Raw genomic sequence first — 24120 nt, forward strand, 5'->3', positions numbered from 1 at the left:
GTGCTGGGTAAACAATTCTCCAAATCACATTCCAAAGCACCAAAACATGAAGAAGCTGAAGCTTCCCAGCTTCTCAGGAGAAAAGATCCTAATGAAAGGATTTTTCATAAAATGTCTGTGACAAACATTAACCTCACACTTGAAATTGAGCACATTGGGGAAGCACTAATAATTACAGGCAGAAAAATTGTTCGTCTAAATAGAATAAGGAGAGAACTACAAGAAGTAAAGATTACAGCTCTCTGAGAACACGGATCAGCTATGGGAGTGTTACCTATTTCTGTGACAAACCCCAGGCTCTCCCCATTCTGCCTTGGCCTGTTGAAGTACAGGGTGATATTGAAGGGCTGTCCTCGCCTCACGGTCAGCTCAGTGTTGGCATATCTGTCAGTGTGGTGGTTGGCTGCGTTCACTGATGGCTGCCAGCTGATGTGTGTTGGGGTCAGGTCTATAAAACACAAGAAAAGTCATGAAGAAGCAACTGGCATGAGGTCATTTGCTGTTTAGTGGCAGGGTGAGGTTACTAAGAGCAATTACCTTTTGTGGGAGGAAGTACAACTAAAAAGCAGATGCCCCATTAAATTAAGTCTATTGGTCAATAATGGAAATATTTCCTTGGGTTTTGTCAAAGAGCCCTCATACAGAGCACTTATGAGGGTTGGATGCTCTTTTACCACTGGACTTAAAAAGAAATTTAGAGGAGCAAATTGGTGTAATTTCATAATCGGCACCAAAGAAAGTGTCCTGTAGCCCCTCTATGTTTTCAACATACGTATTTTTAGGGTCACAGGAATGGCAAATAGAACATCTTACTTTTCCTGCTTAGATCCTGATGCCATTTGGCCTAGTTGCAAAGAAAAATGCATAGTGAGAGATCATCTGTCTTATATGGATGAACAAGAGGTATTTGAGGACATGCTGAAGCTTTTGACAAATCAATCCATCTGTCTGAGTTTAGCTCTGTTCAAACTCCAGCTGGACCACTGGAGTTCCTGTTCTAATAGGCAGTAATTTCATGTCATAGAAGAAGAATTCTTGCAGTGTGCTCGGAGTTCTCTGATATTGTGTCCTCCTGCACATGTGCTGTTATTATGGTCTGTGGTTTAAAACCCATAAAGTGGTTCCTGACACCTCAAATGCTAAACTGCCTTGTTGGCAAGCAAATATGAATATGATATTCCTTGCAAGATTGTTTTCCCTTCCCTGTTTTCTTGCCATGCTCAAACCTGAGCAGTTATGGTGTCTTTGGGAATGCTGGGAAGCACCTTCTGTGTTTATATCTGCCCTGGGAGACTCTACAAAATACACCTGGAGCACTGTGTTCCAAGTTTTGACAAATGCTCAGGGCAAGTACCTTGGTGAAGGCTCTTCTAAGTCATTTTTATTAAAATAAGTGTCATAAGTGCAATGAGGCTGAGGGTGGGGGGAGTGGGGACAGGATGGGGACACATGACCACCACCATTTTAAAGGGAAATCAAAAGAAAACAATAATAACAACAAAAAGAATAGGATGGAAAGGATGGATTAATACCTATGCAATATTATTGTAGGGATCTTCAAACAAGCTTCTAGGTCTATACCACAGAGCTTATCAATGAAATACTAAGTCAGATCTGAAACAATATATCTGCATATTAAACCACAATTTACACCTAATCCTTGAAGAAGAGGTAAGAGTAAAACTAATTTTGCAACAAAGTGTTATAATTAAATTCAAGGAAGATTTTTTTTTCTGGTAGTTTAAGACCACAATGAGGTAATGTGAGAAAGTATTGATGGGCTGAAAAGGAGAATTTTTACCATGAATGTATGGGACAACAGCAAAGTGCAGTTAGTTGCTGCTTGCCCTGCAAAGCTGAATTGTAAATGTTTTCTCCAGCATTAAATGAGAAAGAACCCTGCTATCCAATTGCCCAGCTCAATAATCATCTTCATTTTAAACTTGAAAAAGAAGAGATGCTCTCAATTACTGTTTTCCTTTGGTAGGGTTTTAATGTGTCTTTGAATTCTCATCTGTAGGTTCCATGCTCACAGCTTCATTAGAATGGATTACACAAATTTTGTTAATACCAAGCATAACATATCTCTGACAAACCATTTTAAAAATGGTACCTTTTCAAGGAATGAAAATTTCTTTTCTCCTCTATGTCCCAATATCCTCTGTTTAACTCAAAAATTATTCTCAAACAAGTCTTAATAATAACAACATTAAAACTTTGAAAATGAAATGCAAGAACAAATGACAATATAAAATTACCTTCAGATAAGAAATCTGAGCAGATACCTACAGGGCATGAATCCTGAGGAAACAGCCCTGAGTAAATACCTGCTGAAGGAAAGCAAATGACTTGCAGAACTCACCTGCCATTCCCTCAGCTTATTAGAATTGCATACAACTTCTACTTTGCTCTTCAAGGATGTCCAAGTCCCATCAATCATAAAAAGGAAAAACCCAGCAATCTTTTCGTGCTGTCAGCTGAAATTTGAGAGAAGGGAGAGGTACTTAGCAGTTGTTATTAATACCTGTAAAGTTGTCAAACGAATTAACTGGTTCCTATAATATATATCTGTCTAATGCCAGAGTTCCTACTCAACGTGGGTGTAATTATGGGAGGAGATACCAAGATTATTTACTCAGAGGAAATGCATGCTCTTGAATCCCAAGAGAAGAAGAACTTCCTACAAAGATAATAGGTGTGCCATGAATAAGTTATCTTTAAGGATGAGGAAATGGGGAGCGTGGTGGGACGTAAAAGCTGTCTGAAGGAAAAAGAAGCATTTCCTGATGACTTAACTTCCAAGTTGGTTAATGTCACTTCTGGGTTTGTCCAATAGCTGTGGGTTGGTTTCAGAGGGTTTTTTTGGTCCAATATTATCCCCAATGCCCTCTGACAAATAAAATTATAAGCTCCCACTAAGAACAAGTATCTGTTTACCTAAGTTAGCTCCATATATTAGTATTTCCCATAAGTTTTATTTCAAAAAGAACTCACAAACGAATAACTTTGAGACTTTTTGTCAGCAAAAACTTCAAGCCTGTATATTTCAACAACCATGACTATATTTCTTTTTGGATTTATGAATCTATTTATTTTTGGTTTTGTACCATCACTTTGTAAAAGAGTACGAGTAATAAAATTATGTAGTTTTGAAGAGGATTATCTGGTTAAGATTCTGCAGCCCCACTAATCATGTTTTATCACTCAGTATAGACTTAAAAATAAATCAGTCTGAATTTTAAGTTACAGAGTAAGAAAAACCAACTGTAATAGCAAAAGTTAAGCTCCAGCAGCTGTTTCTAATGTTGATTTTACAAGACAGGCCTTGTACCTTTTTGAGACACTTTGCTTTCCTATAACAAAGCCCAAGAGTACTTACTAATCTGATAGTCATGCCAGCCCTATCCCAAAGCCTTTCCCACCAGGCAGCAGCACACCTGGCACAGCACATCTCCACTTACATTATAATTCAGCGGTTCTTCCTTCCCTTGGAAGTTTCCAGGATGTTCAGGCTGTCAAAGCTTCTTCCGGGAATCACCTCAAATGGGGTTTGATTGCTGTGCAGAGCTACTTCAGTTGGTCTTTTTCTCTTTTCCTTAATTCATATTCCTTGGAAACCATAAGAGCCACAAGCCTCTGATGTTGCCCGGTCTTCACACAGGGCCCTAGTGACAAACCGCATCGACCAGTTCTTAAGTTCAGGCGCTGGGTACTTACAGTGATTGCCTCAGATGTTACACATTGCTCCCACTGGCATTTGACTGTTTCCTTTCTTCTTCCTCGCTGCTCACACACACGTAATTATGTCTCAGAACACTTTTTCTGTCCTGGCTGTAACCACCTTCTTTGCCTGTGCGAGGCACGCCCACAGTGGTGCTCGCCGAGCCACCAGAGCCTCTCTAAGCCTGGCCTACATCCCAAACTGGCACCTGCCAGTCTCACCTTCACCGCAGCAAAGCAGCAGCAGCTGCTGTTGCAATCCCTTTGGAATGCAGCAGTCATGGTTCCTAAGTGACTAATGACTGAACGTTGTCACAGGTGTTTTTCCTAGCTCAAGTCCACCCACCCGCCATCCAAAATGGTTCAAAATACTTTGTCCCTCTTTCTCCCTTGTATCAGAGTCTTGGAATTGCGGTTCAATTTGCTAACTTTCAGAGAAAAAACTTTTAGATTTTATTTATCTCCTTTATAATTTTGTCTACTGTTCATATCCCCAGAGTAACTAAATCCACCTTACAATTGTCTTGTTAGTACTTTTTGCTACAAAGAGGAAAGCAATTTAAATTCCACAAAAAAACCCCCATGGCAGAATCTCCTCCTTAAGTCTGTACTGAAGTTGTCTTTTACTCACACTTATTAACTTCATGTGCAGGGAGTGTTGCTGGGGAGGGTCTGATTTAAAGGTTTCTCTCATTTCTGCTTGTGCAATTCACTCGACTTTAGCACAATCTGAGTGTTTCAAACACACAAGAGATGCAAAAAGAATCAATTTAGTGTATATCTGCGTTCTGAACTCAAGGCTGTGCTTGAGCTTGAACTTCTCTTGTGGTTTACCGTAGCCCAGAGGAGGCCATCAAGATGATCACAGGGATGGAGCTCCTCTCCTGTGAGGAAATCTGGAGGAATTGGGATTCTTCAGCCTGGAAAAGAGAATTTGGGTGATCTATTTGTGGCCTGACAGTACCTGAAGGGAGCCTACCAGGAAGATGGACAGAGACTTGTTATAAGGGTATGGAGTGGCAGGACAAGGAGGAATGGCTTCAAACTGACACAGACTAGGTTTAGATTGGATATTAGGAAAAAAATTCTTCTCTGTGAGGGTGCTGAGGCCTTGGCATAGGTTGTCCATAGAAGCTGTGGCTGCCTCATCTCTGGAATTGTTCAAGGTCAGTTTGAATGGGGCTCTGAGCCACCTGGTCTGGTGAAAAGTGTCCCTGCCCACAACAGGGGCTTGGAACCAGATTATCTTTGGGGTCCCTTCCAAGCCAAGCTGTTCTGTGAATCTGTGATTTGCACAATGAGAGCTCTTGGCAAGCCTTGAGGAACACCAGGAGAAAAGAGGAGGAACCACTGTGGGCTCCTTGCACAGCCTCTCTGTAGCTCACCCCATCTGATGTCCAGTGTGGTCTCACACTGACATCCTGTGATGGCAGCAGGAAACCAGGGGGGCTGCAGGTGCCCTGCTACAGCAATTTTGCTGGCTACAAGGACAAAAGGACCTTACAACCAGTCTGAGCTTGGGCTCTTCAACAGTGAGAAGCCCTTGTGACAGCTCACAGTACCCTGTTCAGTGTGGTGGAAGCTGGGGCACAGAATTAAGATTTTATTGCTTCCTGCCCCAACAGTGCCAGAGCAGCAGCTTGTCTTTCCATCCTCTTTACCTACACAGTCAATTTTAGTCAGAGCTTGAGTTACTGTTCCACAGTTATTGCCCATAAACCAATCCACTCACTGGGCTACACCTACTTCACTGGAACCCATCATTTAGCCCGTACCAGTCCCCCATAAATGGTTGAAGTTTGCTTTCCTAAACTCAAATCTAAGAGATGACTTCCTGACACATAATCTACAGTGAAGAATTCCAAACTCTTCTCAAGTAAAAATACCCTCAGACTTAAGATTGCCCTGCCTTTTATTCCCAAAGAAGATTTTCAGCAAATGCAAAATATCAACATTCTAAACTATGTACAAAATATGTACGCTGAACTGGGCAATTACCCCCATGTGTTTGTTGAATGCCTCTCAAATTGGACACCACCCAAATTCCTGATGAACATATCCTATGTCTCATTTGGTCACTGTGATTTACCAAAAAAAAAAAAAAAACCAAAGAAAACTGTCAGGACAGTTTGTAGCAAAGACAAAGCTAAATGACATAAATTGTGCAAGTCATCCTCACTATGTTGAAGTATGACAGTTTCAGCAAGGAGAAACACTTTGGAAGTGTTTGGAAGTCCATTGGACAAGGCTTTCACTAAGTAACAATGAGTTTATGAATGTGTGTGCAGAGGCATCTGGAGCCAGGAGGAATTAATTCCAAAGAAAGCCAGACATAAATCAGACTCTCTAAGTAGAAGGTAAAATGTTCTTTTTAATAACATGGATATTCACAACAGTAAATGAACAATCAACCATTCCTCAGTTTATTTAAAATTACAGCGTAAAATTGCAATGATATGGTGTTGGTGACCCTTTGTCAGAGGAAGTGAAGATTTCTTTTGCTGATTATCTCATTGTTTTCTATACAAGATTTCTTGTCACATTTTGTTCAGTTTATACACACACAAACCACTCCTTGTACATCTTCATGTTAGTTAATCACATTTACCATCTTAAAGGTCTTGATATCTGCAAATTTATCACAGAAGAAATTAACAAGTAGATGTTTGGGACCCGCCTCAGAAGGGATGAGTTTAAACTTGGTACTGGATTTCTCACTGGCTTTCAGTGGTGGTATGCTAAAAAAAAAAGGAAACAGAGGGAAAATATAAGTCAAAAACAGGCTTATGCAACATGCTTCAGTTTCTTCACTAATCATCTTCCATCTGGAGTAAGAACTCTTATCACTGCAAAGTAAGGTGGCCATGAAAAGATCACACATAGCTTGATCACACAATACTTATCAGATAAGTATATGATAAGTATTTAAAGACTCAAATCCATACATTAAAGGCTCTCACAAATTCATTATGCAGTAACCCAGATAAGCCCACAAAGGGGGACATAATAATATATGAGATAAGATTTCATGCAGAACAGAGGGTGTAAAACACATCACAGAATCATTGCAGAAGAATAACCAGAGACCTTGCAGAATGTTAATATCAACTCTTGAATTAGAAAGGAGAATAGCACCAAGGAAACCTCAGTGTTTACAGAGCAGGAAATCCTGAATGGAAAAGAAAATGTTTTACACTGAGTGTTTTGTAACTCCTGGAAACTTGTTAATGTTTTTCTCTTACCCTGACATATTGTCTTGTCTTGCCTGAGGATAAAATTGTGTGGGATAGACAACAGGAGGTTGGTAAATTCCCTCAGGAGAGCTTATAAATGATGGGATGAACCATTCCTAATTGCTCAAGTGCAAATGGCAATGTTAAGTTGCTGTGTTTGTTTGTTTGTGTTTGTCTGTGTATTCAGCTAAAGAGCATGTTTTTATATCCCAGGTATTTTCCAAAAATAATTGCATTTGTCAGGATACGTTGAAATTTTTATGCAATTTCTCGTCTGTACAAAATGAGGGATAGTCTGAAAATTTAATCTTTCTGTTTCAATTATGAAATACTGAAGGGAAAAGGGCAGAAAAGGTTACAAAATCACCAAAGCAGATAATAGGCAACTAGGATCTATAGTAAAAAAAATAAAGGTATTTCATTCCAGTCTTCTCAATCTCAACATCATCAAATAGTTTCTTGACTCTGTTTATTAATCTCCTAAGATAATTATTTGGTAGAGTTCTGAAAGCAGAGCTTGAAAATTAGTGTGCCTGGAGGTCTCATTTTGGAAAAAGCTGCTTGTCATGGTTTGTGCTGCAAAAACTATCCTCCTCAAACTGTGATCTGCTGTGTCTGGAAAAGCTGAGCATGGAGCAGACCTGGCTTTGTGCTTTTCAGAGGTCCCACCCTTTGAGATCACAACCTGTGTCTAAGCAGTATTAATTCTTGTTCCCAAAGCTGAGACACTGCTGTAACTGCTTTTTACATGTATTTCTATCTGTTGGATATAAATACAATTTGTTTACAATGCTGTGCACCCAGATTGGCGCCTGCAGTCCATTTAATAAAGTGAAAAAAATATCCTGGTATGTTGTAATTTGGGTAAGCATGGACAGAAATAGTTGTGTATCCTATTGTTGGCCTTTGATCACAACAAGAAGGTGCAACCTGTCTGGCCTATAGCAGGATAGACAGCCTCAGCAACATTTACAGTTTGGGTAAGCATGATTTTTTTTCTCTGGAAGTGCGTGGTCCTGCTAGATAGGCAGGAAAACAAGTTCTGTCCAATTATGACAGCAATTATTTGACCTCCCAAACCATGGAGCCAAAGCCCAGCCTAGATGAAGGGCTGGTTCATCACTGTGTGCTCATAACCTGTGCCTCCCAGCTGACAGCTAGAAGAAAATGTCTCCTCCCACAGTTCAGTTCCAGCTCATCCATGCCCACATTCCAGTATGTTTGATAGCGGGAGATGTTTCTGGTACCCACCGTAGCTCCAGGATCCCTTGGAGCAGGTCACTGCCCTCCACCTGCAGCACACAGTCCTTCACCTCCTCATTGATGGGATTGGTGAATGCCACCTCCACAACCACCTCTTTATTCACTTTTGCTTCACCAAGTACCTGTGCAAAGAAAATGCTTGTGAGGCCAGGTTCTCAGTGTTCTTTTCTAGCTGAGCCTTTTCAGGAGTCAGGAGAGGGGATATTATGAGAGGCTGTGATGAACCATGGCAGAATTTCTGAATGTGAGCACAGCATTTCTTTCGGGGAATAAAGCGCTCTCAAAGAACTCCCTTTCCCTTTTCTCTGCCACTGCAGTTACAACACAGGGAATTTACCTGTATGTCAATGGCAGGATTGTCCAGGGTGATGTTTCTTTTCACAAGCACTTGAATCCCATCTTTTACATGACATAAAGCTGTGACCTGGATTGTTTTGTCTGTAGTTAACTGTTGCTGGTATTCAGGATACTTTATCTTAATAGGGAATTGTTTTTCTAGAAGGAAAAAAAAAAAGGAATTGGTACACACGTTTATAAGCCCACAGAGCTTCATATCTAACATTAGTATTTTCCTTTTATGCTGTGACTAGGACTAGGAGGGCTTTCAGCCATCACTGCCAAAAGTAATTAATTAATGCAAATCTATCTGTTTGCTTTAGGTAGATAGTGATTTCTTTAGTTATCCCTTCTTAATTCACTATTACTGTATTGCCAGGCTTATTTTCCCCCCTATTGCTCTGAAAGATGCAACAGCTGGAGTTAAAGGAGTTTGCTGGTGTCTCTCCAGAAGTTAAATTACATATTAAAGAAATGAATTATTAGTTCTGCTTCTCACTAACACCTTGAAGCCTAAGATTAACAAAAGACAGTATCAGCTGTGATTCAATGATCTTTCACCTCATGTTGGAGATGCTGACACATCTCTTATCCCAGGCTCCTAATGGTAACATTTTCCAAAATGTGAAAAGCACTTGGGGACATGATAGTGTGAAGCATGCCTAGTTAATGTATGTGTAATGCAATATTTTTCTCAGCCTTTTCTACCCAGGGATTTAGGATTACAGTTTGTTAAGAGCTTTCTACCTCAAGCTGAGCAGCCTCCAATGCCCTTTTACAGATAAAACCATTATGATTAAAAGGTATTTGAAAAATTACCTTCCTTTGGGGCCAGAGTGACAGACAGGGAGTCCTTCCAGATCTGATTAACTCGTCTTCTGGTATACAGAGTACTCCATGCAGTCATATTTACATTTACAGTCTTAGCATCAGACTGCAAATTTTCAAGAACCAGAAGTAGGTTGAGATCTTTGCCAACCTCCAAAGAGCCAGCCACCTTGAATTTTCCTGAGATGTCAGGCTTCTGTTCAACTTCCTCTTGTTTTGGTGCTGTAGGATCAAATTTATCCTCAAGTCCTAGCTTCTTACGGGCTTTTTTAAAAATCTCTCTTTCTTTTGCAGAGCCTGTCAGGGAGAACCATGAAAATTATCCTCAACAGTTAACATGCATTTCTTATTTTACATGGCTGCTAGGGAGAAGCTAGCCAGGACATAGTGTCTGTGCTTAGAGATAAACAAGCCCTCTGTTTTCCACAGCCATACCTCATTTTCTGTATCTGCAGTCAGTAATGTCACTGTACTTCTAATAACATTTTTTTAAAATATAAAGTCTTAAGTTTCTCTGTTCCCATTTCTATCCCTTTTTATGGCTATAACATTTAGAAATGTGAATTCTTATTTGCTAGCACAGAGAAAGGACCAAATGTTGGGGAAGGCTGATGGCACATTGTGGTGGGTTGAGTCTGGCTGGCAGCCAAGCATCCACCCAGCCCCTCACTCCCCTTTTCCATAGGAGGGGAAAAGGCTCGTGGATTGAGGTAACAGGGATTTAACAGCAGCAGAAGCTGCTCATGAGCAAAGCAAAAAGAGACATATAACATGGGGATGATCAGACCTGCAGGACTGAGAAGGTGCTGTGCTCTTGCACCCTTTGAAAGAGTTGCTTTTCCTGGGCCTAAGTGCTGATTTAGCTCAGGTTTCTGCAACACACTTTTTATTCTGTAGACAAATGCTGGGGCTGTAGGATAATTCTCACTAAGCAGAGGCAGACAGTGCATGTCAGCAATAGGCAGCTGGAACAGCGAACATTTTATTTGGAGATACTTGGGCTTGACTTATTTAGGTTCCACCAAGCAGCTCCGTAAAGGGCAAAGCAATTGTGTTTTTTTTTTTTTTACTCAGTGCCTTTTCTCTCCTTTTGTGTAGGAATTGAATAAATCAAGTATAAATTCTGCTCCTACTTTATAAATGCACTAAGAGACTCCTAACTGAAAATTTTTATACTTTTGGGAATGAAGCAGCTGTGATCAGAAGAACCAGAGGTTTTACTTACCTTCCTCATATTTATAATCCCTGGTGACATCTACACGAGCATCTCTACCAACTGCCTTTGTACTGATGGAGGCACCAATTTCTGTAGACTTGGAGAATATCAAAGTTTTCTTTCCAGTTGCAGAGTCATAATTCCAGTACATACAGTCAGCATTCACTTCTGCAAACACAAATGGGCCATCGTAGTCCAGCTCTACTTCTCCTTCTTTGATGGCGTGCCGTGAGGCAGGACCACACTGATAAATTCCTACAGCATCAAGGAAAAGGAATTTAGGCACAATCTTTGACAGCAAGCAGATTATTAGACAGATATTTATCACTGACTCCTGAATTGCCCAGTGCTGCTCTCTCATTCAAGCCCTTTCATTCACATAAACCCTCATACAAGGTCACCCATCAATGTATCTTGTGTTTATTCTGAAAGTACACTTGATTTATTTTATATTATCCCTTAATTTTCAATAGCATTTGATACCTATATCAGAAATATAGGAATTGCTGTGAAAACTGCTCCTGGAATTCTAGTTTCTTTCTTGGCATCCACAGATGATCTGAAGCTTTTGTAATGCAACCAATGAAGTATTTTCTTCTGCAACTATTTCTGAGCAGATTGACAAATTGCTTTTACAATGATTTCTCTTTTTCCTTCTCTCTAAAAGTGACTGACTTTATAAATTTTCAGCATTAATTCTGAAATAAAATTTGTGTACCTCCACTTTCTTCCTGGGGAGTTGCATCCAGAACTTGCCATCCACTGTAAGAGGGGCCCAAGTCGTTGCGTGTAAACCAGCTTTCATTCCAGACATGGAAATTCCTGGGTGCAAAAATGAACTAAGTAAGCTACTGGTATGTATTTATGGATTCCTGTCCACCTCCTTTAATCAGCCATCTTAGTTGCATGGATTAAATGCCTTAATTTGCACAGTTCTTATCTGAGATTCACCACTTCTACCCTGACCCTCATCCTCACTACATTAACTAGAAAGGTGCTGAAAATTGCGTTGTGGAAAATATATAAATGTTCAAGGGCAGAAAACAAATTTGTGAAGTTATAAAAAATACCTTGAGCCTATTCTTCACCAAAATCTCCATTCACTTCCTTAGTTTTAGCTTTAGGTTTCCTTCTGGCACAATGCTGCAGTTCTACATGTCACATGTAGATAGAATGGGTCCAGAACAAGAAGGGGACTAAACAAGACAGAAACTGAGAGACTACTTCTGCTCTTTGCTGAATGCAAGCTTGTTTGAACTGCATTTGATGCTTAATAGAGGCAGTAGTTAAATTACTTTCACTGCAAATGATGCCACTGCAAGAAAGCTGGTTCTGTTGAACTTTTACAGTTTAACGTGAACTGGTTCTGAAGAATAGTTTCAAACTAGGTTAAGTTGCCACTGCCAGTGCAATATTGCAAATTTTCAGCCATCTGTGGCATCATAACTGTAATTTTGCCTGCCCTGGCTTCAATGAGCTGTTGTAATTAGTGTCACAATTCTTTGTTTAACTGAGAGTGAAAACACCAAGTCTTGTAGTATTATTCTGTAGTATTTTTTATTGATCCTGTGTGTAGTAGTTTTTAAGGCAATTCTTAAGAAGACAAAGCATTTGTCATTAGAACCTATGCTCTGTAGACATTAATAAGCTCTACTATTAAATATTGAGGCTTACCACACGCTGTCAGCTCCCCTCTCCAAATGATTTCCATCTGCATCATAAAACTCATCCACACGCAGATTTCCATCTGCATCATGGGCAGAACTGAAGTTTGTGATGGTACGAGTGGGAATCCCCAGACATCTAAGCACTAAAGAGTGAAGAGAAAGCCACAGTCAGAAAGCAATATTTCTGCAGGTTTCATATAGCATAGTAATGTCTTCAAAGACTTCTATACGGGAAGTATTATTAGTGCTTCTTTTAATAGAATCTGTGCAATGCCCGTCATGCGCATGACATAAAACATACCTGTAGTCAGTACTGCTGCAAAAACCCAACATTGTCCATATTTAACAGGTTTGAATCCTGATTTCTTCCAGCTTTGCAGGATTTCACCACTTCCTGTCCAGCTGGTGGGATTTTTGCCACCCTCATACTTTCCACTCCAGTTTCCTAGCACCACCCCTTGGTCATCATTGGCGTTGACCTGAGAAGATATTCACTAAATTTATGATGAGGTAAATTAAGAGTTTACAGCCTGTCTGAAAGGAGCCTGGGAGTTACAGTAAATGCCATATTGAATTTGAGCCAGCAGTGCTCTCTCATCGAAAGGGAAAGCTCACAGTGGCTGCACTGGGGAAAGTGTGACCAGGAGGTTGAGGGAGGTTGTTAACCCCCTTCAATTATCCCTAGCAAGGCTCTGCCAGGAGTCCTGTCTCTAGTTTTGGGTCTCTCAGTTCAAAGGGATGTTGAGACTCTGAAGGGGAGCCAGGAGGGAGGGCTGCAGGATGGTCAGGGGTCCTGCAGCACACAATCTACAGGGAGAAGTTGAGAGCACTGTTCTAGTTCTGTCTGGTTAAGGAGGGTGGAGGAGGTGTAAAACCAGTTTACAATCATTTGAATGTGCGCTCTAACTAACCTTTCTCTTCTATATTCCAAGAGGCAACAGCAGAAAGCTGTAGCTTGGGAAAATCATATTTGACATAAGAGAGAAATTCCTCATTAGGAGGGTAGGGCAGCTCTGGACTGGTCACCCACAGAGGCCACAAACCCTCCTTCCTTGAAGAATTTCAAAGCAGCCTGGCAAATCCATGGCTGAGCTGATCTAGCACCCAGTAGTTCCACTTCAAATGGGGGGCTGGACTAAAAACCTCCAAGGAGCTGTTCCCTCAACCAGCCCTGTCTTCTATTTTCAGTGTGACTACTGGATATCAAAGTGATAATTATCAAAACTATCCCAGAGGAGATAAACCTGGCAGGCCCAGAGCAGATGACAAGGTAGGCCATACTTCACCATACAGCCAGTGGCCTAAAATTCTCTATGAAGTGGCTTCATATTTACTTTCCCTGACAACTTTTAAAGGACACTTAGTAGTTGAGTTTGCACTTTGTGAAGCTACTGCTTACCATGGCACTGAGAACACGGCCCAGGTACCTGGGGTCGTGTCTGTGAGACACATCAGTGATGGGATCCTGACGGTAGTACAGGCTTCGATCCATTATGGCCAGGCAAATATTGAGGATGTCTCCTTGAAACTGTGGTACAGAAAGAAATCAGTGTTTTGAAAACACAGATTACTAAAAACAGGAGTCAGACAGCCATTTTAGTGTTGAATGGGGTTTTAAAATCACTGATTGAAGCGCTGCAGAGCTCAGCCAGGCATTACCATGTAAAAATGTGGCCACAACAAACTCTGAAAATCAGAACTCACAGAGCTTTCAAAGACTTGGAATCTGTGGACTTGAGGCCTCTCAGCGTTGCTACAGTACTTTACTGTATGTTAAGGCTATGTAGTCTTAGTAAAGATATTAATGTTTGTGCTGGCTGCTCTTCCAAGGCAGAACAGGGAATAGTAAATGACAAATCCTCATACTGATCAGTGAAACAGGGCTTGGCACAAGTGCTGATTGCAACAGCAGAGTCCTGCTCTTCAGAGATGTATGCAATGAACTGGAAAAAGCAAATGACCCAGTTTATGCAAAAACAATGTCTGGTGTTTCAGTGCTACATTTACCTGGCCAAAGTTCCATCCAAAGCTGCTGATATGATTTTTATTGCCTGCAAAAATGATGCCAAACTCTTCTAGCACATATTCCTCACACTCAGCCGTGTTAGACATGAATACATCATCACCTGAAAAACCAAAACAGAGAGATGTACAAATACGACAGGCAAAATAAAACAAAACCTCAGGAGTCTTGCTCTATAAGGCAAAAGCTCTCTTGGTCTATAAAGGGTGCTTGCAGATATCCACCCTTTGCTGTTCTTGGTGCTATAAACAGATTGTGATACTCAGGATCTACAATTAGAGAAAGGGGTGGGAGGTGTCTGAGTGAAGATGGAGGTGTGACACTGCCAAATCTCTGTGAAAATGGTAAATATGACTCTTTTCTTGGTTCTACAGAGGCCAGACACTTTCTTCTAAACTTGTGCAGAAATAGGGAAGCTTTATCAAAAGCAGAACCTTATCTTTTAGGACAATGAGCTCTCCAGTATGTACATGCTACAGAGCTGATTCTATGTACCAGAAGGTCCTAAAAAACTGTTAGACACCTTTTTTTGGCCATTGATCCCTCATGTTGTCAATTTTCAGCTGCTATATTAAAGTATAGATCAAACTGAGAAGCTGCAAGTATTAATGAAGCCCAAAGCAACTTAGGTCTTTAGAGGAAATTCGACGTATTCATACCTGAAGACCAAGGGTTAAAAAGCAAAACAAAAGTGCCAAGACTTTGTGGAGAGGAGCTGCCACTTTGAACACTCAGCCTGTAACGTCCAATGACAGCATTGTGTGGGCTGGAAATGGAGATGCTCACAGAGCTGGAGCTGCTGGACTTCAGAACTGCACTCCAGCCCTCCTTGCTCACTGTGCTGGAGATATCAAATGTGGCCAGGGTCTTGGTTGCCTTTGAGGGTTTTGGACCTTTCAAGAGAAACAAATAACATTTTTCTTTCCATGCCATGCTGAAATAGAGACTTAGTCATCAACGAACTCAGCAGGGATGTAACCGTCCCAACCCTCCCCTCGGGTGAATTTGTGCCAAATATTGGCAACTGAAGGAAGCTGTGGCTGCTGGCTGGGGTAGCAGCAATACAACAAACACCTCACACAGTTCCATGGCTGTGGGAATGAGCACGTTGGCTCTGAGGTTTTCTCTTGCTGCTCTGTAGTGCAGATTGGGCCAGAAGAATATCCTGAGGCAGCATTACTGTCCCTGTGGAAGAAGCTGGGGGCCATACCTGTTTCTGCAATGAATATTAAGTTTTGCTCAGGCCGCTCTGCTCCATTGAAGGTGATAGTGAAGGTCTGTCCTCTCCTCACAATCAGCTCTTCACTAGAAAATTTACTTGTGTGGTGTTCTCTTGCATTTTCTTTCAGATGCCAGTCGGTACTCGGCTGCGTTGCAGCTACGAAAAAATGGGATGAGCAAAAAAGCTGGAGAGTACATCCAAAGAGGAAGGAACACAAACACACTCTGAAGAATTGCTTATTACTTTCTACAGGTAACTGGTACCCATGTGAGGCTTCGGCCAAAATTAAAAATAATTTTTATGTGAGCATTTTTTTTAAGAGGCTCCATCTTGCATAGGCTATTAGAGGTTATCTGCATAATTAAATATAGAAGCAGTAGTATACAGGGTACTAAAGATATACTCTGTACTAAATTAAAATCAGAAAGGCATGTAAGAGGAGAGGAACCTGAGAAAATTGAATATTTATGAGTTACTTGGATAAAAATCTGTCTGAAGTCTATTAATTCTCCCATTCTGAGATGATGTCACCCTAAGAGAGGCACAGCCTTGCTGCCTCTGAATGAGAAATAAAGAAACATGACAGACCAGAGAAATCCTGCGAATTTTAAGCCATGATGTGGTCTCTAGCCCCATTATGTGTCACACAGCTGCCACTGCTGGAAGCACCTAACAGGAACATGCTGATGGACACTGGGATGTTGTTTGGCCGTGGGAGAGATGGCAGAACTGGAGAGGGAGCACTCCTAAAATATGCTCTGGAATGCTCTTGCATGAGAACTGTGGCTTCAGTCAGAGGCCAGAGAATAAAGATCCAAGATTGGCTTGGATCTGCCATCATCAGAGACTATGGAGGGATTTCTAGTAGGAGATGGCTTGATGGTTTAAATGAAGTGCAGAAGAAAAAGATTTTTTCTTCCCCTGTGAAGAGTGAGATAGGAAAGAGTAAGAGTGTGGTGCTTAGGAGTGGAGAATAGTTACCCTGTGCCATTATTGAATAAAAAAAAAAAACATCCTATGTTCAAACAGATTTCTTAATGTAAAGATTTTTTTACAGCATGATCTTAAATTGATCAAGTTCAGACAAGCCTTGAAATAACTGCATTGGTAGTTTTAGCAATGCAGTCGCTGTCCAAATGTAGAGGAACGTGGGTTTTTTACAGCATTGAGGTGAGAAGTACAGATGATTCTTGAAGAACATATCTACTATTAAATAAAATCCTCAGAAGCTTAGCAGTGAAGCACATCTATTGTAGAATGAGCTGAGGGCTCAGGGAGTTTTGCCTTTAGAAAGGCAGGAGTTGGAAAAGCAACACCAGACCCTTTATAATCATAATTAAACTGTTTGCATATCTATAAATATTAGCACATGAACAAAAAACTCACCACAGCGATAAAGAAGCTGCCAAAAAAACCCCTAACACCCCCATTTTTTGTATCCTCTCTGCCTTAGCTTCAGGTTTCAGCCTTCTCTGCTCAGTGTAGCCTTCCTCAGCCTTTGCAGTGATACACTCCCAAAGTTCTGCTTTGCTTCTTTCTCCTAAGTCAAGTCTGTCAGTCTGTCATTTGCCCTTTTCTGAAAACTCCAAATAGCTGTAGGGTTTCCATTCCTATTTGCAAAACACAACATTTTTATATCAGTTAAATACCTGTGCTGCCAAACCTCGTTCTGACAAGCTTGCTTTTCCCATGCACACAGTAAATGAAAAAATGCAATTCCTCTGAAAATCCTTCTCCTGACTTTCAATGGAAGAATTTCCTCCTACTTTTTTTTCTTGGATCAAAATTCCTTAGAGAAGTAGTGACCTCTCAGTGTCCATGACAGAGCTGAACATGAAGTATGGATGTAAGAAGGTAACAAAGAGCATCACAGGATGGGCTTTCCCCTTGCTCACCTTGGCCCATATCTGATCACTGTGTCCTCTGGAGCTTCCTCTGAAAGGCCTCCTGTACTTCTGCTGGCTCAAGGAATGACTTCCACTGGTGCCTTTCACTTCTTTAAACTCTGTTTGCAATATTCCCTCTGGGGGTGGAGCTTGAGTAACTATCTTTGCCCCCAGCCTTGATCTGACCAGTGGGGCTTGATTCATTTTTGATTCATTTTCTTTCCTCTCTCAGTTCTCACGTCCTCATTTTATTTCCTTGCAATCTAACATCTGAAGCTTGGACAATATTTATTTCTAACCTTCTGGCTACTAAAGAGTTTCTTAATGTATCTAAAATTATAAGAACTTCAGCATTTAGCTGCTTTTCTTTCTGTTGTAGGTCTAAAGTTCTAGGAACAGCATGACTCCTTCTTGCAAAACACTAATTTCAAATACTCCATGAGAAATATTTACAGGGACTTTTTCTTTAAATTAACTCCCTAAGTCTGTTCTTTTGGAGCTGCTTTTTTTCCCCTCCCTGCATTGTAGTAATTTCAAAACAATGACCAAGCTACTGTTTCTGCCCCAGGTCCCATCAGGGCCAAATTTAAAGAACGAATTTTTCATTTATCACATAGTTGCTGTTTAACCCTGTTCAATAGACAAGCACTCCATGTCATATTTGCATGACACTACAGTGACACCAGATAAGTATATTTGTGACTTGTGATAAAATATCTATAATTTCTTTCAGCTGGTGCTCTACTATTTTTTCATAAGACATCTCTGACCATGCTACTGGCAAAGCCAATTTCTGCCCAAAAATCTTCCACTTAACTTCAAGGAGAGTGAATTTTGCTTATGCTTTGCAGGTGGCTCCACTTTGTGTTAGGAAAGAGATAGACTAATTCTGATCCTTTTATGAAACAACCTGTAAAATTTGATGAACTCAACGCACATCTTACAGATGCTTCTCAGGGACACCCATATGCTGGACTTGCACATCTGTACACGCTCTCAAATTCATCATTTTAGTTGGCTGGGCTCAGTATTCAGGAGCCAAATTGTTTTGTTTTCTGGTTTGGATCACGTTTGTAACATCTAGAATTGGAACTTGCTCAAACCATTTCATATACAGACATGTTTTATTCATATTTCTTATAAATGGTGCTGTTAGAGGAAACAGTTTTTAACTGGCTATAATTCGGACTGCTACCTTGACTCTCTGCTCATTAATTATATTAATCTTAACAGGGACCATAGTTTTATAATTTGCAAAGCCCAACTGTGATTTCAAAGTGATAAGACTAATCCTTTAATGGGAAATGTTTTAGAATTTGATTAGAGGTTTTTGATGTTAAGACATACTCTCCTATCCATACTTTAAAGTACTGTTAAAAGTCACACAAACAATTTTCAGAATAAATTTAAGTTTTCAGCCTATCCTTGGATACACAGCAAACCATTTTTCTTTGACAGGAAGGTTAGTTACTGTTGAAAGAGAAAGAACAGCAGTCCATTTATGCTGGCAGACAGTATGTCAGGAAGAACAAGTTGTGGCTGTTGTGTCAGCTTCTGGTGTTTATTCCCAGCTCTGCTTGAGTTGCCTTGCGGGCCTCTGGTGTGCTTTGTTTGTAAAACAAACTCATGATGAATGATACATGCTGGACCTTTGGATTAAAGATTATGGACAAAGGTTGAGAATGAGGGCTAAATTAATGAGAAATATTAACACTAGTCAGAACATGCAGTCAGCCAAGCACAGTGCATCTGACCCAGGCAGCCTCTTTGCCAAGCAGTGTTTGCAGGGCTTGGATGGGGGCTGTAAATGTAGGGACTGCACAGGCAGGAGCTTGAAACTCTGTGGACAGCAAGAGAAGACTCTTGGACCTCAGAAAACTGAAGCTATAAACCGTGTTAGTATATGGTTTCATGTACCCAGAAGGAGATGTATCAGCATCATCTTTTGCAGACTGGTCCAGTCATATAATTCATAACATCCTTTTCCAGTAATACCCAGGTCTTTTCCCTCACCTCAGTAACTGTTAAAGCATTGAATATATAGGACTAAGAGCTTCAGCACTGAACAGTAAAGGACATATTTGTTAACAGGCAATAAACTCCTTTCTCCTTTCCAATGTTTTCTTTCACATCAATTCTATGTGAATCCTCAGTGATACTTGAATTTTATGAAATGTCACCTATTGTCCTTCTGTTCAGGATGGGAAATCAGTACCTATAATAGTCTATCTGCTCCTATCTTCTCTCTGAGCGCAGCTCCTCTTTAACATATCCCTAAAGCACCATGCTGCAACCATATGGCCATGACTCACTGGGACCGCCTCAGTGGACTCGATGATCTTACAGGTCTTTCTCAACCTAAATTATTCTGATTCTGTGATTCAGTATCCTGAGAAGTCTGGGCTATCCTATCTCTTATCACATCCCGGTTTTGAATAATTAAGCAAGATATTCCATCAGCAACCTCCACTCCTGCTATCCTAGATACAGGAATTCAAGTGGTTTTCTACAGCTGTGATTTATTTGAGATACCTGGGACTCTAGTGTGGACTAACTGACATCAGCACTTTTCAGGGCTAGAACCACCTGACAGACAATGGTCAGACTCATATGGAAAAATATTTGGCCAAGATCTCTTCTAAGCCTTACATATTTTCCAAGACATGTCCCATTTTCTGTCTGTCTTCCACTCCCGTGCCTTAATAGCAGGGGCATTTGGAATGGAAGCCTGAAGCCTTCCTGAAGCTCCCGACTGTTCCTGAAGTTTGCCAACAGCCTTTCTTCCTTTGAAGACAGCAGAACTTGGCACAATCCCGTTCCACATCATCTGTGTAAGAAGGGTGTCCTGTTAGGGCTCAGACTCCTCTTGAGATCTCAGCTCATTCCAGATGAGATGGCTTGCTCAGAAGGGAAGCTGGCAGTCACATAATAGTAACATGCACTGATATGTGACCTTCAAAAACTCCCAGGGGACCAGGACACGGGAATAAGCCAAACTGGCAGTGCACAGACTGGGATGAACCTCTGCTAGACTCCCCTGACAGCTCCCACATCATCACACACCACCTATTATATACAACCTATGATATTTACATATACTTCCCTACCTCTCCCACTTATGCACGTATGTCTTCCATTGGAATGGAATAAAAGCATTATTTGGCAGTTTTAACTTCCAGCTACTGCTGCACACTCATCATCCAAGAACAGCCCAGTGCAGGCTGCCATCCCTGCCCTGCTCTGCTCCTCTCTGAGGATGCAGCGTGCTGCCCATTCTGCGGGCAGGCGCTCCCAGTGCTAACACACAAACAGGATGCTTGCAGGTGTAACTCACGCCTTAATTGTAATGACACCGAAGCTTAAAAGTGACAGAAAGAAGCTGGGATAATTATTTTCAGTGTGAGACGATGAAACAAGTTGTTAAATCCTTAGTAGCAGTAGTGGTGCTGCAGACTATCAAAACCCTTTAAAAATCAGGCAAGCTTATAGGAACCTTTTAGGTGTTTTTCCCTTTTCTTTCTGCAGTACCTTCTGGATTCTGTTACAGCAGGTCCATTAGAGACTGGCCCACAAATGCATATTTTCTGGGAAAAAAGGTGTGTCTGTCTGCAGGATGTGTGTCAGGGGATGGAAGGAGTAGGGAGACAGGAAGAGAAAGAGTGAAAACAGCTTGGTGCAAACACCTGCACACAAAGCCTCTGTTTTTTACATAAAAAATTGTCCATGATACCATGAGGAGCATCTTTGTGCAGTTCTGACATCTCCAGCTGAACCTGGGCTTAGGTATTTCTTGGATCCTGGGTATTTCACAAGCAAGTGCTGATCATGATCAGCAAATACCTGTTTGTTTGTTAAATGCTGCATTAAATGCTTCTTGAGTTTCATGCAATAAGAAAATTGTCGTTGAGGACAGACTGCTGTCTGAAATTTCAAGCGGAAGTTTTGAGAGAGAGCCCTGATAAAATTTTCTAAGTTATTGGCAAATCATTGCTTAAAGGGAAGTGTTACAACGCAGAAACAATTGGTTTCTGGGTTTTTCCCACATTGCTGAAGGTTTTAACTGTCCACTTTACTGTATAGTTCTTTTGTTAAAAAGAAGGGTTTTTCTACTCTGCCCAATATTCCAGCTTCACCTATGAAATTGTATTTTGCCAGCTATTTAAGGTCTGCTCAGAGGAGGAGTTTTATAAAGGAATCTACAGCTCTATGCTGATTGCATGCACCCAATTCCCTCCTAGCCTCAGTTCTGCTCTTAAACAAGTAAACATATAGATGGTATCACACTTAGCAGCTGCACTGAGATAGTCATTAATTAACCACCATCAGGCCAGGCAAACAGCAGATGCTGTGAGGGATGCTGGCAAAAGATCAAAACAATAACAGGAATTATTTCAAATAATAGATATATGGAAAACCACTTGTGTTCTAAGAGTTTGTGCAATCACTTCTAGAACTGTGAGAATGGGATAACTGTGCCTCTCTTAAACTGCATGAGGGGAAAACAATGCATGTAATTTCTGCACTTGAGCCCTTGATCTGTGGATGGCTGTTTTTATTAATTTCCTGAGCTTTTCAAACCTAAGTCACATAAAGCCAGCACAGCATGTGCTCTCCTAGGATTGGTAAAGGAGCATCATCTTAAACTCAGGACTCATTTTATGTATTTATGAAGGGGACCTAGAAGAAAGTTGGGAACAAATTTTTAGCAGGTCCTGTTGGAATAGGACATGGAGTCATGGTTTTAAACTGAAGAACTCAATTTAGATTAGAGAAAAGTTTTTACCACAGAGGGTGGTGAGGCTCTGGCACAGGTTGCCAAAGGAGGTGGTAGATGCCCCATTCCTGGAAAAATGCAAGGTCAGGGTGGATGGGGTCTGAGCAACCTGATCTGGCTGCAGATGTCCCTGCTCATGGCAGGGGAGCTGGAGCAGATGGCCTTTAAATATCCCTTCCAACTCACACTATTCTGTGATTCCCCATTTCTATACAGGCGCCAGCAAGTCAGGCCTAAGTGAGTACATGGCCAGTCTTACTAAAAGGTGTTGATTTAATTTCCTTCCCCCTAAGACTTCACTGCTGGACTTCTGCTTGATTTATTTGCATTTTAAAGTGCCTTTGCCTTTCACACTAATTTAAAAAAATAGTTAAAATGGCATTACTGGCTCTGGATCTGCAGGAAGAAATTTAGTCTGTAGTGTATTCTTTGCATAAGAAATTCCATTAACACAAGATTCATTCATATGCAACCTAATCTTTGATTCATTAAATTTCATGCTAAAATAAAGTTTGCCTTTTGCCATAACTTCTTCTTCTGCTCTATTTGCAATTTTACAATATTTTAAAATTTAACTTCAGTATAGCAATGGATGGATTAACTTCTTGTGCTTGTTTGTGTCTTTTGTAAGATTCAGGAAAGAAAAACACTGAAACAACATATGCATAATTCTCAAAATGCTTTGTACTTCAAAAGTTCAGAGCCCTTTACAAAACAACCCCACAGAGAAAGCTAACAAATGGTAGATTATTCACTTTCCCATTCCATATGAATAAAGAGACTTTTTTTTTTTTAAACTTACCAGCCATGCTCCTTTGCTCCTCTTTGCCTTGGACTTTGTATTGCTGTGAGCAACTGCAGACCTATATGATAAGACTTGAAGCTCTGGCTGTGTTGCAGCATTTATAGGGAAAACTTTAGGCCTGTCCTTATGTTCAAACCAATTATAATTCACATTAGGTGAGTGAGGCAGGTAAGTCATACCAGTGGTCATGTAAACTTCCTAGTAACCCTATATTAGCTCATGGGTTATAAGACATTGGACTTGTGCAATTCAGGCCATTTATCCAGAAGCTTGATGAGATGCTTAGAAAAGCAGAGCATTTAATTGCATACCTGGAATCCAGAATTTCACATGCAATGATGCATGACTCGGCAAGGGATGTTTTTTGAGTCAGTATAAATTAATATCTCTTCCCAGTATGATCCAAAGTTGAGTATTCATGCAATAAAAGTATACATTCATAATCAAATTCATTTGGTCCCCTCCCTATGAGTGTACTCATAAGTCTGGAAAAAAAACCCAGAACTTTTCATTTGCCTCATTGGTCCCTTTTTGGGGATCACCACAGTAATGCTTTTGTGTCAGCCCCTCCTTAGAGTCTCTGTGAATTATACTAATGGTATGAATGCTGTAAATGTAGTGTAAGCTAGTAGTAACTTGACAAACCACTGAGCATGGAATAGCTTTGATGAGTGGATCCTGAGCAGTAACTCTCCCTGCATGGAGAGAAACTTCATCCCCATAAAATAAAACACTCATTTTGGAGCAAGTACAAATTATGACTTCAATTTGTGTTTCGATGGTGGTTACTCATCTAGTTTCTGACTCTATAGAGAGAGCAATAAAAGTTAAAATTTCTTCATTGGCACATACAGGAAATTCTATAGGTACAAAGAAAATGGATTTGTCAGAATGGCCTCATAACATTTCTTTTTCTTTCAGGCTAATCCTTCATTTTCCATATCAGTGCTAGCAAATTGATCACAGATGTCTCTTTCTCTCTTCTGCCCTCCACACACAGGAACTTCTGTTTCCTTACACTTACACAGACTTGAACAAGGTATTTTGTCTCTTCATTATTACTTCATCTCACTTATCTACAATGACGAGAAGAGACTGAAGCAATCTCAGGAATGTTAGTGCTTACCTTGAAGAACTTGAAGGGTGG

General features: G+C 40.7%; 2 protein-coding genes across 3 annotated transcripts in view; both read right to left on the reverse strand.

Annotated features, from left to right (window-relative positions):
• LOC102039932 (protein-glutamine gamma-glutamyltransferase 6-like) overlaps positions 1–3776 on the reverse strand; it is a 14404-nt gene extending 10628 nt beyond the window's left edge. Inside the window, exons 1-3 of the mRNA XM_005422214.1 lie at positions 3462–3776; positions 2363–2477; positions 275–448 (exon numbers count right to left, since the gene is read on the reverse strand). Coding sequence (XP_005422271.1) covers positions 275–448; positions 2363–2369 — 181 coding nt within the window. The 5' untranslated portion in view covers positions 2370–2477; positions 3462–3776. The remainder of the gene's footprint in view (positions 1–274; positions 449–2362; positions 2478–3461) is intronic.
• A 2311-nt stretch (positions 3777–6087) lies between these two features.
• LOC102040101 (protein-glutamine gamma-glutamyltransferase E-like) lies at positions 6088–23042 on the reverse strand. Of its 2 annotated transcripts, none has more exons than XM_005422215.2 (13): positions 22971–23042; positions 15497–15664; positions 14946–15179; positions 14271–14389; positions 13663–13791; positions 12565–12742; positions 12271–12406; positions 11315–11418; positions 10606–10851; positions 9372–9677; positions 8554–8711; positions 8205–8338; positions 6088–6458 (listed from the first exon to the last, which is right to left on the reverse strand). In XM_005422215.2, exons 1-13 carry the CDS (start codon positions 22975–22977, stop codon positions 6311–6313), a joined length of 2067 nt encoding a protein of 688 aa, XP_005422272.1. In that variant the 5' UTR covers positions 22978–23042; the 3' UTR covers positions 6088–6310. The 2 variants fall into 2 exon arrangements, with proteins under 2 accessions (XP_005422272.1, XP_014163013.1); XM_014307538.1 differs by lacking the exon at positions 22971–23042 and adding an exon at positions 17404–17483.
• Between the last annotated feature and the right edge of the window lie 1078 nt (positions 23043–24120).

Source organism: Geospiza fortis, unplaced genomic scaffold (genome assembly GCF_000277835.1).
Source record: "Geospiza fortis unplaced genomic scaffold, GeoFor_1.0 scaffold188, whole genome shotgun sequence".
Classification (NCBI taxonomy): domain Eukaryota; kingdom Metazoa; phylum Chordata; class Aves; order Passeriformes; family Thraupidae; genus Geospiza; species Geospiza fortis.